This window comes from Triticum dicoccoides, chromosome 2A (genome assembly GCF_002162155.2).
Source record: "Triticum dicoccoides isolate Atlit2015 ecotype Zavitan chromosome 2A, WEW_v2.0, whole genome shotgun sequence".
NCBI classification, from domain to species: Eukaryota; Viridiplantae; Streptophyta; class Magnoliopsida; order Poales; family Poaceae; genus Triticum; species Triticum dicoccoides.
The window spans coordinates 79,685,366-79,710,347 of NC_041382.1; the positions used below are offsets into that span (position 1 = coordinate 79,685,366).

Genomic DNA, 24,982 nt, shown 5'->3' on the forward strand with positions numbered 1-24,982 from the left:
TCCTCCCCGAGCGGTGACGCATGTGGGCGGCGCCATCTTTCTCGAAGGGCATCGGGAGTCCCCCTCCATCGATTTCCTCTGTATACCGGGAGAAATCCTAGGATTCATCCGGGCAGCAGTGTCATCGTCGTCGCGGTTCTTCTTGAAAGTGTTGCTTGGTACACGGCAATTCGGGGGCATAGTAGTGCGGTGGAATTCTCCGGAGTGCGCAGCAGTTGCGCAATACTACAACTTTCGTTGATCCGGTGCTTTTGGCATTTTTTTTCTCTCTTGTTTTTCTCTTATTTTTTCTTTTGGGCACGATTGTACTGTTTGCCGCAGCGTTGAACTTTTGGTGTATCGGGTGGTTGCTATATTAATATAGCGGGGCAAAAGCCTATTTCAAGAGTTCTCTGTTTGAACGGATGAATCCCTTTTTTTGCGAGATGGTTGAATCCCTTTTATGTGACCCATGAAACTAAGTTCAATTTCGTATTTCTGTCAAAAGTATATTTCATAATGTGTTGAACCGTCCGTTGTTTATGCATCGAAAATATGGGCATGGACATGCTTTTCACTCGCCGCCATGGGTCTGAACAGACATTGGTGCTCATGAGCACGTCGGGGAACAGCTGATGTCTGCAACTTCTGATAAGACCAAAGCACACTGTTTCTTTATCTTCAAATTTATTCGCTCGCTCTGTTCCTTGGCAATTTTCTTGTAACCCGACACGATTCTCGCCGTCCTCCTCAGCTCGCCGGCACGTTGAGCGGCTTCGCCACGGAGAACCCGCCGTCCACCATGAGGTTATGCCCGGTGATGCACCTGGCGTCGTCGGACGCCAGGAACACCGCCGCCCTCGCGATGTCCTCCGCGCCCAGCACCACGCCGCCGCCCATCTCGTTGAAGTCCTCCTCGAAGACCCGCCTGAGCACCTCCTCCTCGTCTTCGCCGGCGCCCCCCGGCGGAAGCCCCAGCATCTCCCTCACGGCGCGCGCGCCCATGGGCGTGGCGATGGCGTACGGCGAGATGGCGTTGACCCTCACCCCGCGCGCCGCCAGCTCCGCGGCCGCGGACCGCACCATGCCGACGACGGCCGTCTTGGAGACGCTGTACGCGTGGGGGGCCGACCCGGCCAGCGCGCCGGACGTGCTGGACGTGCAGAGGATGCAGCCCTGGCCGCGCGGGGCCATGGCGCGCGCCGCGTGCTTGATGCCGGCGGCCACGCCGCGGAGGTTGACGGCCAAGACGCGGTCGAAGTCGGCCATGTCCATCGACTCGATCGGGGCGGCCACGTAGCGGCCGCCCAAGGTCCCGGCGTTGTTGAACATGACGTCGAGCCGACCGTGCCGCGCGACGGCGAGGTCGACGGCGGCCGCCACCTGCGCCTCGTCGGTCACGTCGCAGCGGGTGTAGCAGGCAGTGTCCGGGCCGCCGATCTCGGCCGCCGCGGCGCGGCCCAGGTCGTCCTGGACGTCGGCGAGGACGACCCTGGCGCCGCTCCGGACGAACTCCGCCGCGGTCACCCTGCCGATGCCGCTCGCCGCGCCGGTGATGACGGCCACCTTCCCGGCCAGCCTCCGGGAGTCGGACGACGACCCAGAGAGGAAGCGAGACGAGCTTCCCGCCCTTCCTCCCGCTCCGCTCCTCGCCGCGCTGTACTCTCAGGAAAACAGAAGAGGTGAGCGACGCAGCTTCAGAACATCAACATGGCGGGTTCGCCATTCTTGATGGCATCGTGTGCGTACCTAAGGACGGCGCGCATTGCTCGGAACATCATCTTCGCTCGACACCAGCAGGCCCAAACCCAAATGTAACCAAGGCTGGGAATATCTTTATAGTACTATGACAATCTGCACTACGGAATTTTGCTGAGGGGACAATGCGTGGCTTCTGTGTGTTGAGCGATCGACATCGAGCAGGACGTACTCGGTGGGGATGGATGATGGACGAGTCGCTGCCATGAACGAGGCGATGAAGGAATCAGAGCGCGCGCGCGCGCGTTTCACACGAGTGGTCTAAGAAAAATCGTGCTTAGCCTTTGGAGACGTATCTATCTGACTACAGTATTTTGTTGTTTGATGGAGTACGACATAGGCACACTGGTGGTTGAGGTTTTGGCTGGGGACTCGTGTGCTAGCCTAGAATGGTCGTGACGATCCACCAAACTTGTTGTTAGACTCACCTGTTTTTATTTCTGAACTTATATCAAAATGATGTAAAGATTGTTTGATTTTAATAAAGCTAGCCGTAATGGCCTTTCTAGTATCAAAAATTAAAGGTAGACTAGTGATTGAGGTTTTGGCTGGGTACTCAGCAAAAATGCGCACCACGGTCCCTCCTCCGCGCATGATTTGGTCCGAACGGACGCGTGGCGCCCCGGATTTTTCTTTCTTTCATTTTTTTGTTTCTTTTTACTCCGAGATTGCTCACGAATCTAAAATTCTAAAAAGAATGATCGCGATTTTGCAAAAAAAGTTATAATTTTCAAAATTGGTCATGGGTTTGGAAGATGTTTCGATGCCACCACCGCCCTCTGGATTCCAAGGTCTTCTGTAAGTGAAAAAGGCTCCATGCATGCATGCGTCTCGAGCAGGGTTTTGGCTGGGTACTCAGCGAATGTGCACCCCCTCCCTCCGCGCTTGATTTGGTCCGGCTCATGCGCAGGCCCGTGGCGCCCCTGATTTTTCTTTCTTTCGTTTGTTTCTTACTCTAAGCCTGTTCACAAATCTAAACTTTGAAAAAATCAGTATTTTGCAAACAGTTATTAATTTCAACAAAAATCATGAATTTGAAAACTGTTCATGTATTCAAAAAATGTTCACGTACTTTAAAAAATGGTCAGGATTTCTTAAATATTCAAGAAACCGAATAATGTTCATGAATAAATTTGTAAAAAAATACGAAATCAAAAAATTGTCTTGAATTTAGAAAAATCATGAATTTGGATGCGTTCATGTATTAAAAAAATATCACAAATTTAAAAAATGTTCGGGATTTCTTAAATGTTCAAGAATACGAATGATGTTCACGAATTCATCACGAATTTGTAAAACAATCACAAAATTCAAAAAAATGTTCCCAAATTGCTGAAAAAGTTCATCAATTTAAAAAATGCTCGCCGATTCAAAAATGTTCATGTGTTTCGAAAAATGTTAATCCAAACAAAAGTGTGTTCGTGAATTTCAAGAAAACTACAAATTTCAAATAATGTTTAATATTTCAAAAACTATTTGTGTATTCTAAAAATGTTCATGATTTCAAAATATGTTCACGAATTCAAAGATGTCTGCAAAATGGAAAAATAAAAATCAAAAGGAAAAAATAATTATCTTTTGTGAATTTGAAAAATGTTCACAATTTCTTTAACAGAATCATGAATTTGAAATTTTCCTTAATGATTTTTAAATGTGTACGAATTTAAAATATGGTCATAAAATGAAAAATGGTAAAGGAAAACTAAAGGAAAAATGATCGCTGAATTTGAAAAATATTCAGGAATTCAAAAGTTGTTCACAAAATGAAAAAATAAAAATAAAGGAAAAATGATACAAATTTGATAAATGTTCAGAAATTCAAAAAATATTCATGATTTCAGAAAATGTCCATGAATTTGGAAGGTGTTCCCAGAATGAAAAAGGGAAAAGGAATAAAAGAAAGAAAATGAACAATAAAGAGAAAATAAAAAAGAAAGATTGAAAAAGAAAAAGAAAAAACAAAAATTGAAATTGAAAAGAAAAGAAAAACATAAGACAAAAGAATAAGACAAAAGAAAGAAAAACTAGTCAGGGAAGGTTCTAGAATCTTCCCAAAACCAATGGGGAAAAACCTCTATGGACCGGCCATACAGAGAACATGCGCATGGGAGGGATACACATCAGGTCGCTATTTGGCGACCTACGCGCCAAATATGACTGGTTGGTGTATCGGGATTCCAATTCGGACATGTAAACTCATTAATTTGTTGCAAATATGCCCTAGAGACAATATTAAATGTTATTATTTATTTTCATGCTCGTAATTAATGTTTATTTTATATGTTATAACTGTAATGGTTATCGAGTCTATAATAACCACGAGGCTATGAGGAAAACTTGTGTGCACGTGTGAAATAATAACCAGTAAAATAGATTCTTAGTCTTGCCTCTAAGACTAGTTCAAGTGTTGCATGATGGTTTCATTTTCCTGATCATCGGCATGCCAAATGTCGGCGGCTCGAGATGAGGGTGACATGGGGATGGCTGCTGGGCGATGGAACCGGCGGGCTGACAGTCGACTGGGCGACAGTGCGAGGGGAGGGGGGCGAGTAAGAGAGAAGAGAGCACAAATGGAAGGGGAGAGGGCGGTGGTTGCTCTCTCGCACAGAAATAGGAAGAGAGCAATCTGATTGAGGAGAGACCCTATGGACTATATGCCTCTATACCTCATGGCAAAATGCCCTCAGTGCCCTCGGTGAGCCGTCAAAACCATATGCGGGGCCACTGAGTTTTCATCGTGGAAGCCCAACACCGGGAGCCTCCCTAGCCACGACAGCTGCCCACGAACGCCTGGCCCAAATAGTCAGTGAGAGACGACCCCCAAGTGGAAAAACAAACAAACAAATTGTTCATTCCTCCGATCCTGGATTTAATCCGACGGTTGAGCTCATCTCAGGGGCAGATCCAATGATCAGAATCACATCAAGTCGTATATCCAACGGGCGAGAAGCTCAAATCACCGTGGTGGCTTAGGTTCTTGCATGACTTATGGGATATAAGGATGTCCCCAACGCTGACCCTCAAATCGCCCACATACACCCTGACCGCGAGATCCAAATGTGTTGTGCTATCCAACGCGGTCATGTATCGACCCGCCGAGCGGTCCGGGCGCACTTTCTCCCACAAAGTGGAAGCAAAGTTGGGGGAGTGGGAGGGCTTTGTGGGAGTCCGTTCAGTAGTCACGTAGGACTCTGAGACCCCTGACCCACTAAATCCCCATTCACGGTCCCATTTTCTGCCAATATGCCCCTTCTCTCCCCTTACTTTACATATGCACCCTCCTCCGCGGTCGCGGCCACTGTCCCTCTCCGACCAGCACCGACACACCCGCTCACCTTTTTCGACGGCGTCCACCTAGGACCCGTTCGTAGGCAGGTACACTCCACCCCCTGTCAACGTCGTCCATGGCAGACACCACGCCTGGTAGGTGTTCGGTCAAATGTCATTGAGCTTATTTTTGAACGCCATATTGTTTTTTAAAGTACAAAGGATGGCGGGGTACTCGACCATGAAGGATGAGTTGTTGTGCGATGTGTGGTTGACCGTATCCGAGGATATCGTAGGAAGGAGCATAGGGGGGAGGGGCTCTTCTGGCAGCACGTGCATGATTCATTTCACGCCCAAAAGCACATTGTGCCATATGACATGCACATAATTCATCATCTCAATATGAGATCGTTATTATATCGATGGTAGGCCATCCAGACCACCGTCATCAAGTTTTGTGCCACCATTGATATGATGGAGGCTAGGTAGCCATTGCGCGCGGCAACCGAGGGAATAGTAAAATTTGCTTCTTCTTGCTCAACTTGTTGGTTCATTTATTCAATGTTGCTCCTTCACCATGAAAGCGAGCGCTGTCACTTTTTGCTTTGGTCTTGGCATTGGCCGCCTCTATCCCGAGCTTCTTTGCTTGTATGCCCGCCTCCATCTCGAGCTTTTTTTCCTGTATCTTGATTCAAGCCTTCGTTTGCTCCTCCTTTTCTTGCGTACACTTCTTTTCCCTTCTTTTGGGTCATCATGCCTTGCAAAGTTTCTTTGACTGCTTCTAGGGATGGTGCGGGGATTGCCGACCGCTCCGTCGTTCGTGGAGGCGGGAAAAGTGAAGCCGCCAGGGTTTTGGCGCGTCGGCTATGGCAAGGGGGGGGGGGTAGTTTTTGAGAGAGAAGGGGAATATGGGGTGGATGTGTCACTGTGTGGTGGACTAGTAGAGGACAAGGGCGGCCCTCGTGCGTGTCCGTGCTAACATAAATTCAATCCAAATTTATGTCAAAAATGAGACATGAATGAACCGTTTGCGTTATCACGAGCGGTTTATGTTTGTTTCAACCCAAAGTGATGCATACAGACAAAATGCGTCGGCGCGGTCGAGTTGCCCTCGCTGACACCTCTCCACTAGCCGTCGACATGCTGCCCACGGTTGGATCTCCAGACTGAACGTGGAAGGTCCTGGGTCTGTACACATGGCGGCCCGTCGGTGTCCTCCCATTAATGATAGGGAAGTCAAGCGTGTCTGAGTCCTGGTGGGGCCCAGCTGTAAGTCTACTGCTCCTAGCGATAGAGATAGAGTATCTGTAACCTTGACACTAATTAGTTGTTCGCGGTCAACTGTGACCTTTCCCCTTGCTCTTCCAGCGATCTTTCTAGCTCCGGCTCCGGGCATCACATTTGGTAGCGCAGAGCAGAAGGCGCTCGATCTGGTTCATCGCTCATCGCAGCACAGGTAACAAACATCTCGATCGAGAGGTTCAATCTCACCACCACTCGAGCTCCTGCCGTGCATCTGTCCGCTCCGCCGCGCGCGCGCGCGTGCGCTTGACTTTCCCAAGGCCGGCGCCCGCGAGGTGCTCGCCGCAATGCCTCCAAGGAGCAGCGCAGAGCAGCCGTGGACGAGCCGAGATTCCTGGCAAGATTGCTTCTTTCCTCTTCTTCTTCCCCACACGGCTGGGCGGTGTCCATTCGCGTAGTCCTTGGCATCCGGAGCCATTGCCGCAGAGGAAGCAAGCGGACTCCGCAAGCAAGCCATCCGATTCCTCGGCATCCCAAGCTTCCCTCCGCGTCGCGCCGCACACGGCGGGACACGCGCCGGCCGGTGGCGCTGCCGTCCGGTCCTTATATGCTTCCCTTTCGCTTCATGCCCAAGCTGTCGCCTGGTGGTGGTTAGGTAGGGTCCTTCCATTCGTATCGTTTCTTTGCTTCGCTCCCCTGCCTTCTGCCAGCACAGCACGCCCACCGACGCCGTAGGAACCGTAGCCCCGCCCGCCGTCGCCGAGCCGCCTGGGCTTGCAGATGATATGATGCGGCGCTGCGGGTGGCTTTCGCTTCTCTGCCGCCCCCGCCGGGGTGGCCGCGCCGCCGTCTTGCCGCCGCCCAACCCAGATCCACCGCCTCCCCAGCCCAAGGTATCGATAGTACTAGTAACCAGTAACAGATTCTGCCTTCGTTTCTTGCTATGGGCGATGGGAAGTACACTAGTATCCAATTTAGTATTGTTTGACACTCTTCTCCTTGGTCAATCGGTCATCTATTTGATTGCCCACTGAACAAAGATTCAGGATGATTCGGTGCCACTGGTAGGAACTGGAGAGCACGGCGCTAGTCTTGCAAATCACGCCTCTGCTCTTCTTTGCACTTGATTTGCCGGAGACCTTATCAAGTCAAACGCTTCATTCCACATGCTCCTTGCTGTTTCTGAATTTCCTACCATTTCTCGATGGCTCTTTAGGCATATGTTTCAAAGGAAATTGTTCTCGAACGACGGAGGGGCACCAAAGTGCGCGTCAAATTATAATCTGACGCATGTGATGAACACCGGCTGAATTCACAAAATAGTTGACAACATATACCTTTGTCCAAAGCAAACAAAGGAAAAAATTGCTTCTTCGGACGAGTGGTTCTTCCTTTCTTCTCTTGTGCAATCTTTTCCAGATTTTTAGATCAAATTCGGTTCATCTAGTTTGACAAGTTACAGTTTTCTTTTAATAAGTATTGTCTATTGTACATGCATGTTATATTCTTAGCCAAGGCTCCTCTGTTATAGCTCATGACATTGAATTTTGCCACATCCAAAATTAATTACTATGCAATGTTGAGCAGGGAGAGGAGAATCACAGCGCTTCTGACAAAGTTATCATGGAGAACATTCTACCAAACGGTGATTTTTGTGAAGATCTATGTTTATGGCATTCGAACGGCTGCCATGCGTTTGTTGCCGTTGAAGGGTCTGGTTACCATAATGGTATAAAGCCACATTCAGGCTCTAAATATGCTGTGGTTACTCATCGCACACAGACCTGGCAAGGGCTTGAGCAGGTCTTAGAAAACATTAGTGCCGGTACCAAATATATTGTTACTGCCTATGTTAGAGTTCATGGGGAATTTCATGAGCCTGCTGGAGTCCAGGCCACGCTAAAACTTGAGGGAGAGGGGTCTCCTACCAACTACCATTCCATTGCAAGGTACTTCAACTGGAAGGTGCTATTTATTGCCTTATATGATGCTATATCAGTACCATTTGTTTATCAAGGGAAATTGTTTGACCAGGATTTTGGCCTCACAAGAATGCTGGGAGAAGTTGGAAGGTTCGTTTGAGCTTACAACTATACCAAGCCGTTTGGTGTTTTATCTTGAAGGCCCCCCTGCTGGTGTAGACTTGCTCATAGATTCAGTTACCATTTCCTGCAAGGTATGTTTTTCAACTCTTGTATATGTTTTGTTTTGCGGGAACTCTTCTATATGCTTGTGTGTGAAGTGTGAACCAATCTTGTATTGCTAACGAATAATGGCAATCATGCCTTAAATTCTGATTTAGCAACATGTTAATCAGTTGGGACCACATTTCTCGGTGCCCATAGAAAAGGAAGCAACATCGTCTGCTACGACTAACTTATGAGACCCTACAACTGCAATGTATTTCGCTTAACCGTTCAGCACATGTACTACAAGTATTGTCACCATAGTTTGTACATTCCGTATGCTAATATTTTATTCTCAACACCAGCTACTTCTGTATTACCAATCGATTAGATTATGTGTGCTTTATTTTCCTAACTAGTTCAAATTTCTGCAGAAAGCAGAGAGCAAGACTTCTTCATTGATTGGTGGAACAGCAAATATCATTTTAAATTGTGATTTTTCCGACGGCCTTCAGTCATGGCATCCTATCTGCTGCCACGCGTATGTGGCATCACAATGGTCTGGTTTCCTTGATGGTATTAGAGGGGACTCGGGAGAGAATTATGCTGTTGTTTCAAAGAGAACTGAACCCTGGCAAGGTCTCGAACAAGATATTACAGACAGAGTATCTGCTGGTACAGTATATGCAGTTTCGGCGCGTGTTAGAGTTGATGGGAATATCCATGGCAAAGCTGAAGTCAAAGCAACCCTGAGGTTGCAAAATCCAGATGGATCAACACACTACAATCCTATTGGAAGGTACTGTTTTGAAGTTCTTTAACAGCAATATTCTAACCATACCAGTTACCACCGCCCCTAATTTGTGGTAGAACCTGATGTGGCAGAGTACTAGCCTCAAAAGAAAAGTGGGAGAAGTTGGAAGGTTCTTTTTCTTTGACAAATATGCCAAAATCCGTGGTTTTTTACCTTGAAGGGCCTCCTGCTGGGGCGGATCTTATTATTGATTCTGTTACTATTGCTAGATCTGAACAGAAGCAGCCAAAGGTGAGTGCTTTTCTATGTGCATTTGTTTTACCCATTCCTGAACAACACATGTTACAATTCAATTGATAACCTGCTACCTCAGGAGTTAAAGTTTAACTAGAATTTACTGCATGTTATGCTTGAGGCATTGAGGAGTTCTGATAGTCTTTACATTCTAATATTTTTGGTGCAAAAGATCGATTTTACCAAGTCTTCTTCTATTAATTTTTGCAATTTTTAGCATGGATATGCAATCATACTCATTCTCATCTATCCGTATATTCATGTTCTTGTATGTGTGGTATGGAATCATGTTCTTTTCTTGCGATGCTTTTGACCTGTTACTCTTTCATTTGAAGGAAGTAAAATCAATAAGTGGAGTCGAGACTATTATCAAGAATCCTCAGTTTGCAGAAGGGTTAAGCAATTGGTCTGGACGAGGATGTAATATCTGCAGGCATGAGTTCACTGCATATGGGAATGTAAAGCCCGTAAATGGCAGCTACTTTGCTTCAGCAACTGGACGGGTTCACAGTTGGAATGGCATACAGCAAGATATCACAGGCAGAGTGCAGAGAAAAGTTTCTTACGAGATTAGTTCTCCTGTTCGCATATTTGGCAGTGCTAATGAGACTGAAGTTCGGGCTACTTTGTGGGTACAAGAATATGGCCGTGAGCAATATCTATGCATTTCAAAGTAAGTATGTTGATTTTATTATTTACATGCTTTCTTGACAATGTTATCTTATATTCCGTTACAAAATGTTATCTTCTATGGTCATAGATATCACTGGTTTACTAAATGGCACTTGCTGAGGGGGTATCTTACAGGGGTCACATATATCACTGGTTCACTAAATGTTATCTTATAGGGGTCACAGATATTACCGGTTACTGATTTTTCTGTTATTAACATAGAAACCAGGCCTCTGATAAGCGCTGGACACATTTGAAAGGAAAGTTTATCCTTCATGCTCCCTTCTCCAAAGTTGTCCTCTTTATAGAGGGGCCACCAGCAGGAATTGACATCCTTGTAGATGGCCTTGTTCTATCTCCTGCAAGAAAACTTGATGCTGCTCCACGCCCAAAAATTGAGGTTTGTAAGCTAATTACTAAATTAAATTATGTCCCCCAGGAGCGTGTCTTCAGATGTCTCAACTCGTGTGTATACAGTAGTTGTGTTGGTAAACATTTCTCAATGGATCATGATTGTTTGGATAGAAAGTTTTGGCCATTTCTTTCGAACTCAAGTATTCTTTTTTTCTAATGGAATGATTTGCTTGTATTTCAGAATGTTCTGTATGGAGCTAATATCATGCAGAATAGCGCTTGCTCTCGCGGGCTTGCTGGGTGGAGTCCTATGGGTTCATGTCGATTGAGTATCCATACCGAATCACCCCATATGCTATCTTCCATCCTGAAGGACCCCTCTAATCAGAAACATATAAGTGGTCGCTATATCCTTGCTACAAACCGCACTGATGTGTGGATGGGCCCTTCTCAGGTGATAACAGACAAGTTAAAGCTACACACTACTTACAGAGTCTCTGCCTGGGTACGAGCTGGCTCTGGAGGACATGGCCGTCACCATGTCAATGTTTGTCTTGGTGTAGATGACCAATGGGTTAATGGTGGGCAAATAGAAGCTGATGGGGGTCAATGGTATGAAATCAAAGGAGCATTCAAGCTTGAAAAGAAGCCATCTAAAGTTATTGCATATGTTCAGGGTCCCCCTCCGGGTGTTGATATCCGAGTCATGGGTCTCCAAATTTATCCAGTTGATAGGAAAGCACGTTTTGAGTATCTTAAGGACAAATCAGATAAGGTGAAACTCCCCCCACTCCCTTAAACGTTTTTCATGTTAGGATCTGAGTTTGACGTGCCTACACAAGCATATTAAGATATCTTTTTTCGCCCAATATCATTGTTAAACTGAAAACTTTTGCCTGCTCATCATCCATTGGTTGCTTATAACCGCGATGTTCTTGAGAATTATTAAATTCATTTTCTGAATTCTTTTGTTAGGTAAGGAAGCGTGATATTGTTCTGAAGTTCCAAGGATTAGATGCTGCGAATGTTTTCGGTTCAGCTCTCAGGATACAACAGACTGAGAACAGTTTTGCATTTGGGTCATGCATAAACCGAAGTAACATTGAGAATGAGGATCTTGCTGATTTCTTCGTGAAGAATTTTAATTGGGCTGTATTTGAGAATGAACTGAAGTGGTACTGGACAGAGGCGGAACAAGGGAAGATAAATTATAAAGACTCCGACGAGTTGCTTAAATTCTGTCAGAAACATAACAAACAAGTTCGTGGCCACTGCTTATTCTGGGAAGTGGAAGATTCAGTGCAGCCATGGCTTCGATCACTGCATGGACACCACTTGATGGCTGCTGTACAAGGTCGTTTACAGAGCCTACTGTCAAGGTACAAAGGCCAGTTTAAACATCATGATGTTAACAACGAGATGCTTCATGGATCTTTTTACCAAGATAGGCTTGGGACGGATATCAGAGCTCACATGTTCAGGGAAGCCCATAAGCTTGACCCTTCAGCAGTCCTCTTTGTCAACGACTACAACGTCGAAGATGGATGCGATTCGAAATCCACCCCAGAAAAGTTTGTGGAGCAGATTGTCGATCTCCAAGAGCGGGGCGCCCCAGTTGGTGGGATCGGCGTGCAAGGTCATATCAGCCATCCAGTGGGAGATATCATCTGTGATTCTCTAGATAAGCTAGCGATACTGGGTCTCCCTATTTGGATCACTGAACTGGATGTCTCGGCGGAGAACGAACACATCCGAGCGGATGATCTCGAGGTGTGCCTCCGTGAATGCTTCGCCCATGCCGCTGTGGAGGGGGTGGTCCTCTGGGGGTTCTGGGAGACGTTCATGTTTCGGAATCATGCTCACCTGGTCGATGCTGATGGAACAATCAACGAGACCGGCAAAAGGTACCTTGCTCTGAAGCAGGAGTGGTTGACCAAAACTGATGGTGACATCGATCACCATGGGGAGTTCAAATTCAGGGGCTACCATGGATCATACACCGTAGAGGTAGCGACGCCCTCGGGGAAGGTGACTCGATCATTTGTTGTTGACAAGGAGAACCCTGTGCAGGTGGTTACCTTGAACATTTAGCTTGTATCATATGAAGTACTTTCTACACTCCAGCAGTGTGCACTGTACTGAGATTTTCCGGTTTCATGCCATATGTTCACAGTTTACCTTATATATGTTGTAACGGGAGAAAAAAAAAGTTCCTTCTACCATGTCTCTAGCTTATGGACCCGTGCGTTGGAACATCATAAGAGGAAAAAAACGCTTAATTTTATAATTTCACATATTTTTTTTCTAGTTGTGTACAGTATATCATAAGGGATATGGACAAATAGCGCTAAAATAGTCAATCGGTTTTAAGAAAGTGGTGGTGCATGAGATTCATTGGATTTGATCATGCAAGTCAAAGACAACACTGGTCCAGAAATAATCCATATATCAACAGGGCTAAATTCCAGTATATCCTTGCAATTACTAAGCTCCATTAGAATATAGACCTTTTTTTAGACAATCTTACAATAAGACCTAGGAAAGCTTCAGTTACAAGTACTGAGAAATTACTTCTTTTTTGAGAAATTACTAAGCTCCCATGGAATAGAGGCCTAGGAAAGCTTAGTTTTCCCCACAAAGTGGACCTGTCTGTAAAGGCCCATGTAGCGATGTGTGTATATTACGTTGACAATTTTTGATAAACCGACCTTTTATTTGCCAGAATTTTCTATTAAATACTTTCCTTTTTTATAAAAAATATGATTGCAAGCAAACACGTAGGTTTGTGGACCATGTGTATTGCATTGGCGATTTTTCCGGTTTGTTTTTTCAGCCAAAATTTCTAACTTCATCTGTTTTTTATTGAAACACTTTGAATTTTTCCAACGATATTAAGGAATTACTCCCTCCGTTCCTAAATATTTGTCTTTCTAGACATTTCAAATGGTTACAACATACGGATATATGTAAACATATTTTTGAGTGTAGATTCACTCATTTTGCTTCGTATGTAGTCACTTGTTGAAATGTCTAGAAAGACAAATATTTAGGAACGGAGGGAGTACATTTTTTTGAATTTCGATTTTTTTCACAAATTTAATAATTTACAACGAATTTAAATAATATTTGGAAATTTGGAAAAGTTCATGAATATGAAAATACAAGAATTATAAAAAATGTCCAGGAATTTTTTGAGATGGTATTATTTAATGTTCGGTGATTCAAATACTTGTGAATTTTAAAATTATTCGTGAATATGAAAAAATATTCATGAATATTAAAATTTCCACAAATTATAAAAAATGTTCACGAATTTAAAGTATGTCCCTGAATTCCAAAATGTATCCATAAATTTATATTAACGAATAAAAAATATAAATAATATAAACACAAACAGAAAATTAAAAATTAAAATAAAAACGAGAAAGAAACCCAATAGAGAAAAAGGAAAAGGAAAGAAAACGGTAAAGAGAAAAAACCCGAAGGGAACCTTCCCAAAATCAGAAGGATCGTCCTACATGACCGGCCCAATAGCGCCCGCGAGGTTCTGCATTTGGTCCACCTCCTCCGCGTTATGTGCAAAATATGAATTGTCACAATAATCATTGGGAGAAAAAAATGGAATTAATTTCACAAGTAAAAAACGGCATAGTAAAACACGCAGTACTCTCTAGTTCAGTTATCACACCGAATTAGTGGGGCAAATGGATGAGTTCTTGCATTTTTTTTGGCATGAATCTCAGTCGCTTTATGTTTTTTTGCTGCCATGGTAGGCCAAATTTTAACTTTAGGTTCCATTGTGCTATGGTTTTCATCGCCCTCAGCTAATGAGGTGGTTTGCAATAGTGGCATGTTCAGTTTCCAGCATATAACTAAGCTATATTCATGTACATTGGAATGACTTTACCACTGTTTCATGAGTAGCTCTTTCTCTATGTATTAACTCTATTGGATCCCTCAAAATCTTTGTAAATCAGGCAATCCAAGATGAAAGGATAAACTTCAAGATTTACCGAGGGAAGAGAGTATGGCCAAATTTTGCTGCCATGCTAGGCCAAATTGTATTGTACTCCCTCTGTCCGAAAAAGCTTGTCCCTCAAATGGATGTATCTAGCACCAAGTTAGTGCTAGATACATCCATCGGACGGAGGGAGTACTACGGATTGTACAACCGTATGATTTTAGAACTGTTAGTTACTAGCTCTTTATATGTTCACTCTATTGGATTCCTAAAGATCTATGTAAATCAAGGAATCTAGTATGAAACAGAAAAAATCAGGATTGACGAAGGGAAGAGTGAGGTGCTCTACAAAATTCAGGATTGAGCTCTGTCACAATCTCTGCAAAAGAGCTTCTTCAGGCATTCATGGGCAGTTCATGTGTACAAGTGATGAGTGACTCATAACCAAATCCATCCATCGGGTTCTCTGAGAGCACTCTAGGTTTGCTATATGCCATGTCGGCGACCTTTTTTGCAGGAAACGAAATGCTCATTTTGGCACTGGGCTGCTGTCCTTGAATCCAGACGCCTCCATTGACTAGAGACCTGGTGATTTGATACTCACTGGACAACGAAGCGCTTGTCGGATTGCTTGCCCGATCCTCACAACCTCTGCAACCCTCGATATGGATGGACCGCAACTGTTGCCGACAGAAGTTTGCTCGTGGAACCTTGGTGACTGCGACGAGAGCTTCACTTCTGCAGAAACCAAGAGCTGTTAAAATCTGGATGCTTATTTGCTACAATGCCGATAACAGTTGGAGTAACGAGGCAAATAAGTACTATAAAAAGCCAAATAATAACTACTGTACTTCCCATAGATTTAAATCGCGGGTGAACGGAAATCGCGGAAGGGAAATTTGCCGCGATAATTAATGAAGAAACAACGCGATCTCCGGCGATTGCGGCGCGATCTCCCGCGATTCTGGTAAGGAAACAAATCGCGGGGCTGATTTCATGTACTTCCTCTGTCCGGAATTGGGTGGCGCTCAGACGGATGTATCTAGCACAGAAATATGTCTGTATACATGCAATTGAGCATCAACTAATTCCGGACGGAGGGAGTACTCCCTCTGTCCGAAAAAGCTTGTTCCAAACTTGCCTTTCAAATGAATGTATCTAGCACTAACTTGATGCTAGATACATCCATTTGAGGAATAAACTTTTTCGGACGGAGGGAGTACATGATTATTGAATTGATCGTCTTGTATTTATTCCGGAGGGACGGAGGGAGCACTGAAATATACCACTAGCGAGTTCTACTTTTAAGGCGTGTGCAAATTTTCTTTAGGTGGAGTAACGAGGCAATCCCTCTGAACTGAATGTGACAACATTAATAGTATATTCTACGTTGCACTTCCGAGTAGTTGGTGGCAAATCAACAATGACCAGAAGATGATTTGCATGGCCATAGAAGAATGTGAGCTAGCAGACATAAAACAATTCAGCATAATGAATCACATATCAGGATCACAGCTATTATTATTCTTTTGGAGAGAACAATACCTACAGATGCTCCAGAAGCTTGCCTTGGTACTAGAACCAATACTTTACAGAGCTCATTGGCATTCTCTATCTGGATAATGTCAGCTAAATGTGGCCTTGAAGAAGATAAGAAGCATATATCAGACAACACAATCAAATATCATGCCCAGAATGTCACCTGTAAGTAACTCCGTGCGGCCCTAATTTGACATTACTTTTAATGCCTTCTATAGGGAACATGAGTGAGCAAAGACGAAGTCACCTGAAATGAAAAAAAGTAGTATACATAATTTCAACTTTTTTTACCTTCTATTTATTTTAACCAAACAATATGTTCTGGCATTTCAGCTACTAATCACAAATATTCAGTCGGCTACCATAAGATACCACATGTTCTTCGCAGCTATTCCCTCCGTTCCAAATTACTCATCGTAGAAGTGGATGTATCTAGAACTAAAATACATCTAGATACATCCATTTCTATGATGAGTAATTCGGAACGAAGGGAGTACATTATATACCTTAAATTGTTTTCTAAGTCAACATAACGAAAGCAGAAGTCATGAGCCATGATAATTATGAAAGTCATGCTGTAAAAGATTTGTGAAGAATCTTTTTTGTGGAAGAGCTGATCTCTGCCTAATGAAGCCACTGAGAGACCGGAGAGCTTTTCTGCTGCATGAGAAAGAACCACAGATGGTCCTGTAATACCCGCAGGATTCTGCATAGGATGAACATAGGCAAGGTGCCGCTGGGTGATACGGTGTATTACTTTCCTATCTTCGCTCTCATAGTTCTCGCATCGTTTTACCACAGATGCTCAAAGTATTACACTAAGTATCACTTGTCATTATATGTTGTAGTTCTCGGAGCAGAGAATATTAGATTGAAAGCGCTCAAAGTATTTCTTCAGACATTTTGATCTCTTGCAGTGGCACTCCTTCGTGCGCTCACCCACAAGAGGGCCTTCTGCTACTTAAACTGAGATGTGAAGAGAATGGATTTCATACATGATATGATAAGGCAAAGATATTGGCATGCAACACGGAGTTTGACTTGTTTCTCATATGACTATTGCATTAAGCCCTTAACTCATGGTATGGGCTCAGAGTCGTCATTGATTATTAATTGCTAGAAGAACACCACACTCAAATTTGCTACTTTTCTCTTGGTCCAAGAGCTTGGTGGGTTTTGGCTGTGTTGTTTTCTTTGTTCGGACCGAGCATCCTGTGCCCCTCTGCTTTGGGCATCATGTTCACGCCTATTTTGTGATTGTGTCATGTGTTGTGTATCCTACTGTGTACCATTCTATCTCCTTCTATCAATGAAAAGATGCACAAACTTTGCGTATTTGAGATTTTTTTTGTCAATTTTAAGAAATGTACCCAAAAGGAAGGCAGGTAATGGCAATCCATGTACTGATTGCTGACAAGTTCTAGAAGACAGAAAAGGGATTTAAGTTTTCTGTCATTATTGCTTCACAAACCTCACTGATCTTGCTTAACATAGCATGAAATAAAAGTTAGATACACTGAAGGTGTCTCAACTTGTCTTGCACGGTCAGTTAGTCAGGGCCGGCCTTATGTTTTGGAAGGCCCTAGGGCGAACTGGACGATATGAGCCCCTATGTCCTAAGACCATAAATATATATGTGTGTGTGATACATAAGCAAATATATAACTTCATTTGGATAATATTAAGAGTAAACATTCAACAATACATCTTTAGTATGAGATTTGCCTATAATAGTTGTTCGCAATTGATAGACTATACGCAGATAGCCTTGAGCATACGCTGTGTATGTATGCCACGATGCCCATGTAGTGGAGCACGATGGCATGAGTAGTGGTGCACGATTACCGCCACGAGTGGCCCTCTGTAACTGTATATATACGGCCTCATCGATGAATGGAAGGTGTGCGTTGAGTCTCCAATTCCCTCTCCCTCAAACATGGTATAAGATACCCCTGATCTGGTCAACCCCTTTGCCTCGATCCACAATCCCACTTCCGCCGCCACCATGGATGACCCGCCCCAGCCTCCTTCCCCCACCGCCGGTGCAACTGCTCCTCTGGCCACCGCTCCTTCTCCGCCCCCTGCATCGCAGCCTGCCGCCCTCGCCGCCATCGCTGACGCGACCGCTCCTCTTGCCACAGTGCCACCGCGGCCCGCTACGGTCCTGCCGGCCTCGCTCCTCCAGACGCTTGACATTCGCCGCCATGTGCCGGTGGCCCTCGATCTCCTCGCCGGCAACCATGCGCAATGGCGCCGGCATTTCGACACGGCGATCGGCATGTTTGGCCTCCGCGACCACATCGACGCCGCCGCGGTGCCGCGCTTCGACGACCCCGAGTGGGTTATGGCGGACCACGCCGTCGTTCACTGGCTCAACACCACCGTCTCCCCCGAGCTCCTGGACGCGGTGATGCGGCACGAGGACACCGCGCTGACGGTGTGGCCGGCGATCGACGGTCTCTTCCGCGACAACCACCTTGCTCGGGCCGTGTACGTCGACGCCGAGTATCACGCCATCGTCCAGGGCGACATGACCATCATGCAGTACTGCACCAAGCTGAAGACCTACGCCGATCAGCTGCGCGACCTTGGGCAGCCCGTGACGGAGACGCAACAGGTGTTCCATCTCCTGCGTGGCCTTGGCCGTCAGTACCATGGCGCCATCCCGCACATCACCGTCCGTACGCCGCTGCCCTCCTTCCTGCAGACCCGCTCCTTCCTCCTCCTCGAGGAACATCGCGCCGAGCAGTTCGCTCGGCAGCAGGGCGCCCATGCCCTTGTCGTCGGCCGTGGCGCCGGACCCTCCAACCCTGCTCCGCCAGCGCCCGTGGATCCCTCCGCTGGCCGTGGGCAGGGCCGTCCGCGTCGCCGCGGGCGTGGGAACGGCGCCCCGAGGGGGGGGGGGCTGCCCCCTCCCGCACCCGGCTCCAACTCCTGGACAGGCCTTGTGCAAGCCTGGCCGATGCCGTGGCACGCGCCGGGCTCCGGTGTCCTTGGCCCTCGGCCCGGCACCCCACGGCAGCAGGCAATGTACGCCGCGCCCTCCGTGCCGCCGCCTGGTGGCTACGGCGTTCCGCCCTACGGGCCGCCTGGTGGCTACGGCGCCCCGCCCGCGTACGCCCCTGCGCCAGCTGGGCCGTCTCCACAGCCGTGGGACATGGCTTCGCTCCAAGCCGCCCTGCACAGTGCCACCGCCGGCCCCTCGTCGTCCGGCAGCACCTCCGACTAGTACTTGGACTCCGGCGTAGCAACTCACATGTCCAACTCCTCTGGTAACCTCCACTCCCTTCTTCCTTCTCCTTCGCATTCGCACATCATCTTGGGGAGTGGTGAGCACCTGCCAATCACACACACCGGCATGGGCTCCCTAATTCAGGGCACCTCCCCCATTCAACTCCGCAATGTACTCGTTGCTCCCTCTCTCATCAAAAACCTCCTCTCCGTTAGACAAATCTGTAGAGATAACCCGGTTTCTGTTGAGTTTGATCTTTTTGGTTTCTCTGTCAAGGATCTCAGGACCAGGGTGGTGATCCTGCGCTGTAATTCCACCGGCGATCTATACCTCGTGGCCACTCTAGCCCCGTCATGCGTGCGCCCATTCGCGGGCATGGTCACCACCAATCTGCTACATCAGCGTCTCGGTCACCCTGGCGTCGCCGCAGTTCAACACCTCGCCTCTCTACAGCAGTTTAGTTTTAGCAAGTCTGCTCCGCATAGCTGTCATGCCTGCCGCTTAGGGAAGCATGCCCGTCTGCCATTTCAGCATTCTCAAAGTTGTACCTACTTTCCCTTTCAGTTACTACATCTTGATGTATGGACGTCTCCTGTTGCAAGCATCTCTGGTTATCAGTACTATCTCGTCGTGCTCGATGATTACACCCATTACGTGTGGACTTTCCCACTCAAGAACAAATCAGACGTGCTGTCCATTTTGCGCGAATTCTATGCATATGCTCGCACTCAGTTTCAGCTTCCCATCTTCTCTCTGCAAACTGACAATGGTCGCGAATTCGACAGTCACTCTGTGCGCTCCCTTCTCTCTGAACACGGCTCCGTCCTGCGCCTCTCCTGCCCCTACACAAGTCAGCAAAACGGCAAAGCCGAGCGTGTGCTGCGCACTCTGAACAACAGCATTCGCGCTCTCATGCTCCACGCCTCCATGCCGCCTCGTTTCTGGGCCGAGGCCCTCAACACTACCACCTACCTCCTAAACCGTAGGCCCTGCCATGCCAGCACACCGCGCACGCCGCATGAGCTACTTCTGGGCGTCACTCCTGACTACAGCGTGCTTCATGTCTTCGGGTGCCTCTGCTACCCAAACACGGCCGCTACAGCTTGCCACAAGCTCGACCCCCGCTCTGCTGCCTGTGTCTTCCTCGGATATCCGTCAGACCATCGCGGCTATCGCTGCTTCGATCCGGCCTCTCGCCGGGTTCTCACCTCGCGCCATGTCCTTTTCGACGAGGGCACGTTTCCTTTCGCTCGCCCCGCCGTCGCCGACTGCCCGCCACCGCCTGCACCATTGCCTGCCGCGCCGCTCGTTTTGCAGGTGCCTGCTCCGCCTCGCGTTGTCGACACCTCTCCCGCGCGCTCTGGCGATTCAAGCGTGGGCGTTCGATTCCGATCGGACGCGCCTGCTCCCTCCTCGCCTGCCGCGCGCTCGCTGGATTCAAGCGTGGGCGTTCAATCCCGATCGGATGCGCCTACTTCTTCCCCGCCTGCCGCGCGCTCCCCGGATTCAAGCACCAGCGTCGGATCTGGGATCGACGACTCGCGCGGCGCTGGTGCTTGCCGCGAGCTCTCTGCTGGCTCCAGCACTGCCGCGTCGTCCTCGTCGCACGGCCCTGATGGCTCGCAGTCCGGTGCACTGTCCGCCCCTTCCGGCTCGTCTACCGCCGCTCGCGCGCCCCTTGCGGCACCGCCCCGGCAGATGGTCACACGGTCTCAGTCCGGCATCGTCCGGCCCAATCCGCGCTACTATGATGCAGCCACGGCTACTTCCACGACGGCGGTCTGGCCTATGCCCAGCTCTATTCGTGTCGCCGTGCGCGACCCCAACTGGCTCGCGGCCATGCGCGAGGAGTACACCGCTCTGGTCAGCATCGGACATGGGATCTGGTGCCGCGCCCGCCTGGCGCCAACTTGATCACTGGTAAGTGGATTTTCAAGCACAAGTACCGTGCGGATGGCTCCCTCGAGCGTTACAAGGCCCGCTGGGTTGTGCGTGGCTTCCGCCAGCGCGCAGGCGTCGACTACGGCGAGACCTTCGCGCCCGTCGTCAAGCCAGCCACGATTCGCTCCGTCCTCACCATCGCTGCGTCGCACTGCTGGCCCATGCACCAACTGGACGTCAAGCACGCCTTCCTCCACGGCACGCTCGAGGAGGAGGTCTACTGCTTACAGCCCGCCGGCTTCGTCGACACCAACAAGCCCGATCATGTCTGTTGGCTGGCCAAGTCGCTCTACGGTCTCAAACAGGCGCCCCGTGCTTGGTTCCTGCGCTTCGCCGGGCACCTCAAGATCATCGGCTTCGTCGCCGCGCGCTCGGACTCATCTCTGTTCACGCTGGCCCGCGGTGCGGACGCCGCGTTCCTACTCCTCTACGTCGACGACGTTGTGCTCACGGCGTCTTCCCCGGCTCTTCTCCAACACATCGTGCGCCAGCTCACCCGTGAGTTTGCCATGAAGGACCTGGGAGCTCTGCACTTCTTCCTCGACATCCGGGTCACCCGTACTGTTGCTGGTTTCTTCCTCTGCCAGCAGCAATACGCCGGGGACGTGCTCGAGCGCGCCGGGATGGACACCTGTCGGCCCTCTCCCACGCCAGTTGACACCAAGGGCAAGCTGCCGCAGGCTGACGGGCCTGCTGTCGACGACGCCTCCGCCTACCGCAGTCTCGCCAGAGCACTGCAGTATCTCACCATCACGCGCCCCGAGCTCGCGTATGCGGTCCAGCAAATCTGCCTCCACATGCACGACCCCCGTGCTTGTCACCAGAACCTGATCAAGCGGGTACTGCGCTACGTCCGTGGCACGCCGTCCCTCGGGCTCCATCTTCGCGCTTCACCAACACTCGAGCTCCGTGCCTACACCGATGCCGACTGGGCCGGCTGCCCCGACACGCGCCGCTCGACGTCCGGGTTCTGCGTCTACCTTGGTGATGCTCTGGTGTCCTGGTCTTCCAAGCGACAGGCCACCGTGTCCCGGTCCAGCGCTAAAGCCGAGTACCGCGGCGTCGCCAACGTCGTTGCAGAATGCATCCGGCTCCGGCAGCTCCTTGGTGAACTGCTCGCTCCGGTGACCACGGCCACGCTCGTGTTCTGCGACAATGTGTCGGCAGTCTACTTGTCGGCCAACCCCATCCATCATCGCCACACCAAGCACGTGGAGCTGGACATCCACTTTGTGCGCGAGCGTGTGGCTCTCGGCCAATTTCGCGTCCTTCACATCCCCACGCCGCAGCAGCTCGCAGATGTGATGACCAAAGGTCTGCCCCGGGACATGTTTCTTCAGTTTCGGTCCAGTCTTTGCATCGCCAAAGCCGACGACACAACTACGGGGGGTGATAGACTATACGCAGATAGCCTTGAGCATACGTTGTGTATGTATGCCACGATGCCCATGTAGTGGAGCACGATGGCATGAGTAGTGGCGCACGATCACCACCACGAGTGGCCCTCTGTAACTGTATATATACGGCCTCATCGATGAATGGAAGGTGTGCGTTGAGTCTCCAATTCCCTCTCCCTCAAACAGCAATGCCATATTACAACATAAATACTGACATGACATGATTACCTCAAATAAGAACCAAATCAGCTGACTCCATCGACAATAATAATGCTTTAGTACTTCACAAAAGAGTTTTTTCGGACGTTTCTTGATGCAAAGTCATTAAGGACAATAACAATATCAACATTGTCCAAGATACCTTCTCAAGAACCCTTCTCCGATTCAATGTTCAGACTGCTTTCTTTTCTTTTGCCCCTTTCATGAGCACCCAACAAATGCTTCTTATTAAACATTGTAAGCCAGGCTAATGTCCTAAAATTATGAAGAGGATGCAAAATATTAGAAACTTATACAACAAAACCCAAATCGTGTACAATAAAATTAGGGTTGTGGTCTTGGGGATGGATAAATTAATACGTACAGCCTACTCTTGGTCTCGCGGATGCCGAACGGCGAATAGCCGGGTCGCCCGCACGACGGACGCCGGACGGTGCACACATGCCTGACGGGGTGACGGCGCACAGGGACTCAAGAACGGCGGCGACCGAGCCGAGCGACGGTTGAGCGGCGCGAACGGAGGAAGACGAAGCGAAGCGATGGATTGATTCACGCGTGGTCGCGTGCGTCCGTGCCTAGCGTACGTACTTCACGTATATCGCTAAACAAACAGGCTAAGTGAACTGGGCCTAGCCCATCTCGTTCTTTCTCCCCTGTAATTTTTTTCCTATATATTTTATTTGTATTACGTATATACCAGATCATGGGCCCCTCGCAGGCATGGCCCCTAGGCCGCCGTCTCTCCGGCCATACCTCAGGGCCGGCCCTGAGTTTAGTGTCTAAAGTTGCAAAATACATAAAATTGATGCTCAAACTTGTTCGAACATGCAAATACGGTGCCTCCATCCGTATCCGGACGTACGTCCAGCCGCGTGGCGTGCCAGCGTGGCAGTGGCTGAGAGTTGGAAGGCGCCGGGTGGCCTGAGCATGTGGATTTTCTTAACAAGACCCCCTCATATTTTATTTAGTCATGCAGGCAAATCCCATGAATTAGAAATTAGACAAAGAAAAAAAATGTGATACAGGATCGAACCCTCGTTGTCACACATTGCATTGTACGCAAAAGTTGTCCACCGTGCCATACATAGCTCGGTAAATATTGAGGTCGAACTTTATATATTGCATCGCTATGCATAAAGTAACTTTGGAGCACGGGCTATGTCCTATTTTTTTTCAAGTTCAAATAAATGGATTTTTTACGGCTAAAAAGATTCTGAATGTTTTTGCACATGCACACATAGAAGTGTAATATATCCTTGTGAATTTTCATTAATATATGTGCTTGTATGTGGTAGATAAAAAAGACAAATACATGCAAAAATTGGCTTGTTTTTTTGGCCGTGATGTTGTCATTTTTTTGCAGGATATAATATAACATAATATCAAATGAAATTTGAAAGCCACTTAGAGCACATGCATCCATTTTTGTGTGAAAACAATCAACTCTTTTTGAAACTTTTAAGTGACATATTTTAGCCTTTAAAAAATGCGCTCAGTGGCCACCATGCTCTAAAAATCCTCCTTGGTTGCTATGCACCTCTTCAAGCGATTCTTATTTATATATGGCACTTCTATGGACCCGCACAAACTTTATTTCATTTTTTCAAGTTCTTTATTTTTATTTTTCACACTATTTTTTCTGTTCAAGAAAAAATGTAAGAAAAATACCACTGCCATAAACTTAAAGAAGGTGCTAGTGCATTTGAATTTTTTAAGCATGTATTAAAAGATTAAAATGTGCATTTAAAAAATGATGTCTCGCATTAAAAAATTGCCAATGTGTATTTAAAAAGAGTTCAACGTGTATTAAAATTACTCTGTAACATTTTTAAATAATTGTATTAAAAAGCTCACCAAAATATTTTTTAATGCATGTTGAATAGTTTACAAAATACAACGTTGTCAAATTGCTAATAATTAGGTATTTTAGAAATACAAGGAAGATAAACAATAATAGTGTGTGCTTGTGGTCCAGAATGAACATACATAATTTTACACAATAATTTCTAATATAGGCAGAACTATTTCAATCCCCGTAGATTTTTGAAAAAGTTAATGTCTACCTCTTCAAAGTATGCAATAACGAAAAGAATATTTAAAATAAATGATAATACTTCAGTTCTTCTGCACGCTCCGTCTCCACGCGACGAAGAAGGCCACTCATGCCGTGACGTAACTAAGAATCTGATAACAAAGAAGGCTAAAACAATTCTCATGTAAGTCACCTCCTACAAAATTTCTTCACAA

The 24,982-nt window shown here is 47.4% G+C and overlaps 2 protein-coding genes across 3 annotated transcripts; one reads left to right on the forward strand and one right to left on the reverse strand.

Annotated features, from left to right (window-relative positions):
* Nucleotides 1-458: 458 nt before the first annotated feature.
* Nucleotides 459-1,910, reverse strand: LOC119353416 (momilactone A synthase-like). The gene is made up of 2 exons (XM_037620045.1): nt 1,729-1,910; nt 459-1,636 (listed from the first exon to the last, which is right to left on the reverse strand). Exons 1-2 carry the CDS (start codon nt 1,758-1,760, stop codon nt 730-732), a joined length of 939 nt encoding a protein of 312 aa, XP_037475942.1. The 5' UTR covers nt 1,761-1,910; the 3' UTR covers nt 459-729.
* Nucleotides 1,911-6,322: 4,412 nt separating this feature from the next.
* On the forward strand, nt 6,323-12,665 carry LOC119353414 (endo-1,4-beta-xylanase 1-like). Of its 2 annotated transcripts, none has more exons than XM_037620044.1 (9): nt 6,323-6,460; nt 7,834-8,195; nt 8,281-8,422; nt 8,807-9,171; nt 9,258-9,417; nt 9,756-10,093; nt 10,315-10,492; nt 10,688-11,221; nt 11,422-12,665. In XM_037620044.1, exons 2-9 carry the CDS (start codon nt 7,870-7,872, stop codon nt 12,535-12,537), a joined length of 3,159 nt encoding a protein of 1,052 aa, XP_037475941.1. In that variant the 5' UTR covers nt 6,323-6,460; nt 7,834-7,869; the 3' UTR covers nt 12,538-12,665. The 2 variants fall into 2 exon arrangements, with proteins under 2 accessions (XP_037475941.1, XP_037475940.1); XM_037620043.1 differs by lacking the exon at nt 6,323-6,460 and adding an exon at nt 6,907-7,139.
* The last annotated feature ends 12,317 nt before the right edge of the window (nt 12,666-24,982 follow it).

Bases quoted from the DNA above. Each gene is read 5' to 3' on its own strand.
- LOC119353416 (XM_037620045.1), bottom strand. From the start codon at position 1,760: ATGATGTTCCGAGCAATGCGCGCCGTCCTTAG. The intron at 1,637-1,728 runs GTACGCACACGA...CTGAGAGTACAG, and splicing joins GCAATGCGCGCCGTCCTTAG to CGCGGCGAGGAGCGGAGCGG.
- LOC119353414 (XM_037620043.1), top strand. From the start codon at position 7,032: ATGATGCGGCGCTGCGGGTGGCTTTCGCTTCTCTGCCGCCCCCGCCGG. The intron at 9,172-9,257 runs GTACTGTTTTGA...CTGATGTGGCAG, and splicing joins CACTACAATCCTATTGGAAG to AGTACTAGCCTCAAAAGAAA. The intron at 9,418-9,755 runs GTGAGTGCTTTT...TTTCATTTGAAG, and splicing joins CTGAACAGAAGCAGCCAAAG to GAAGTAAAATCAATAAGTGG.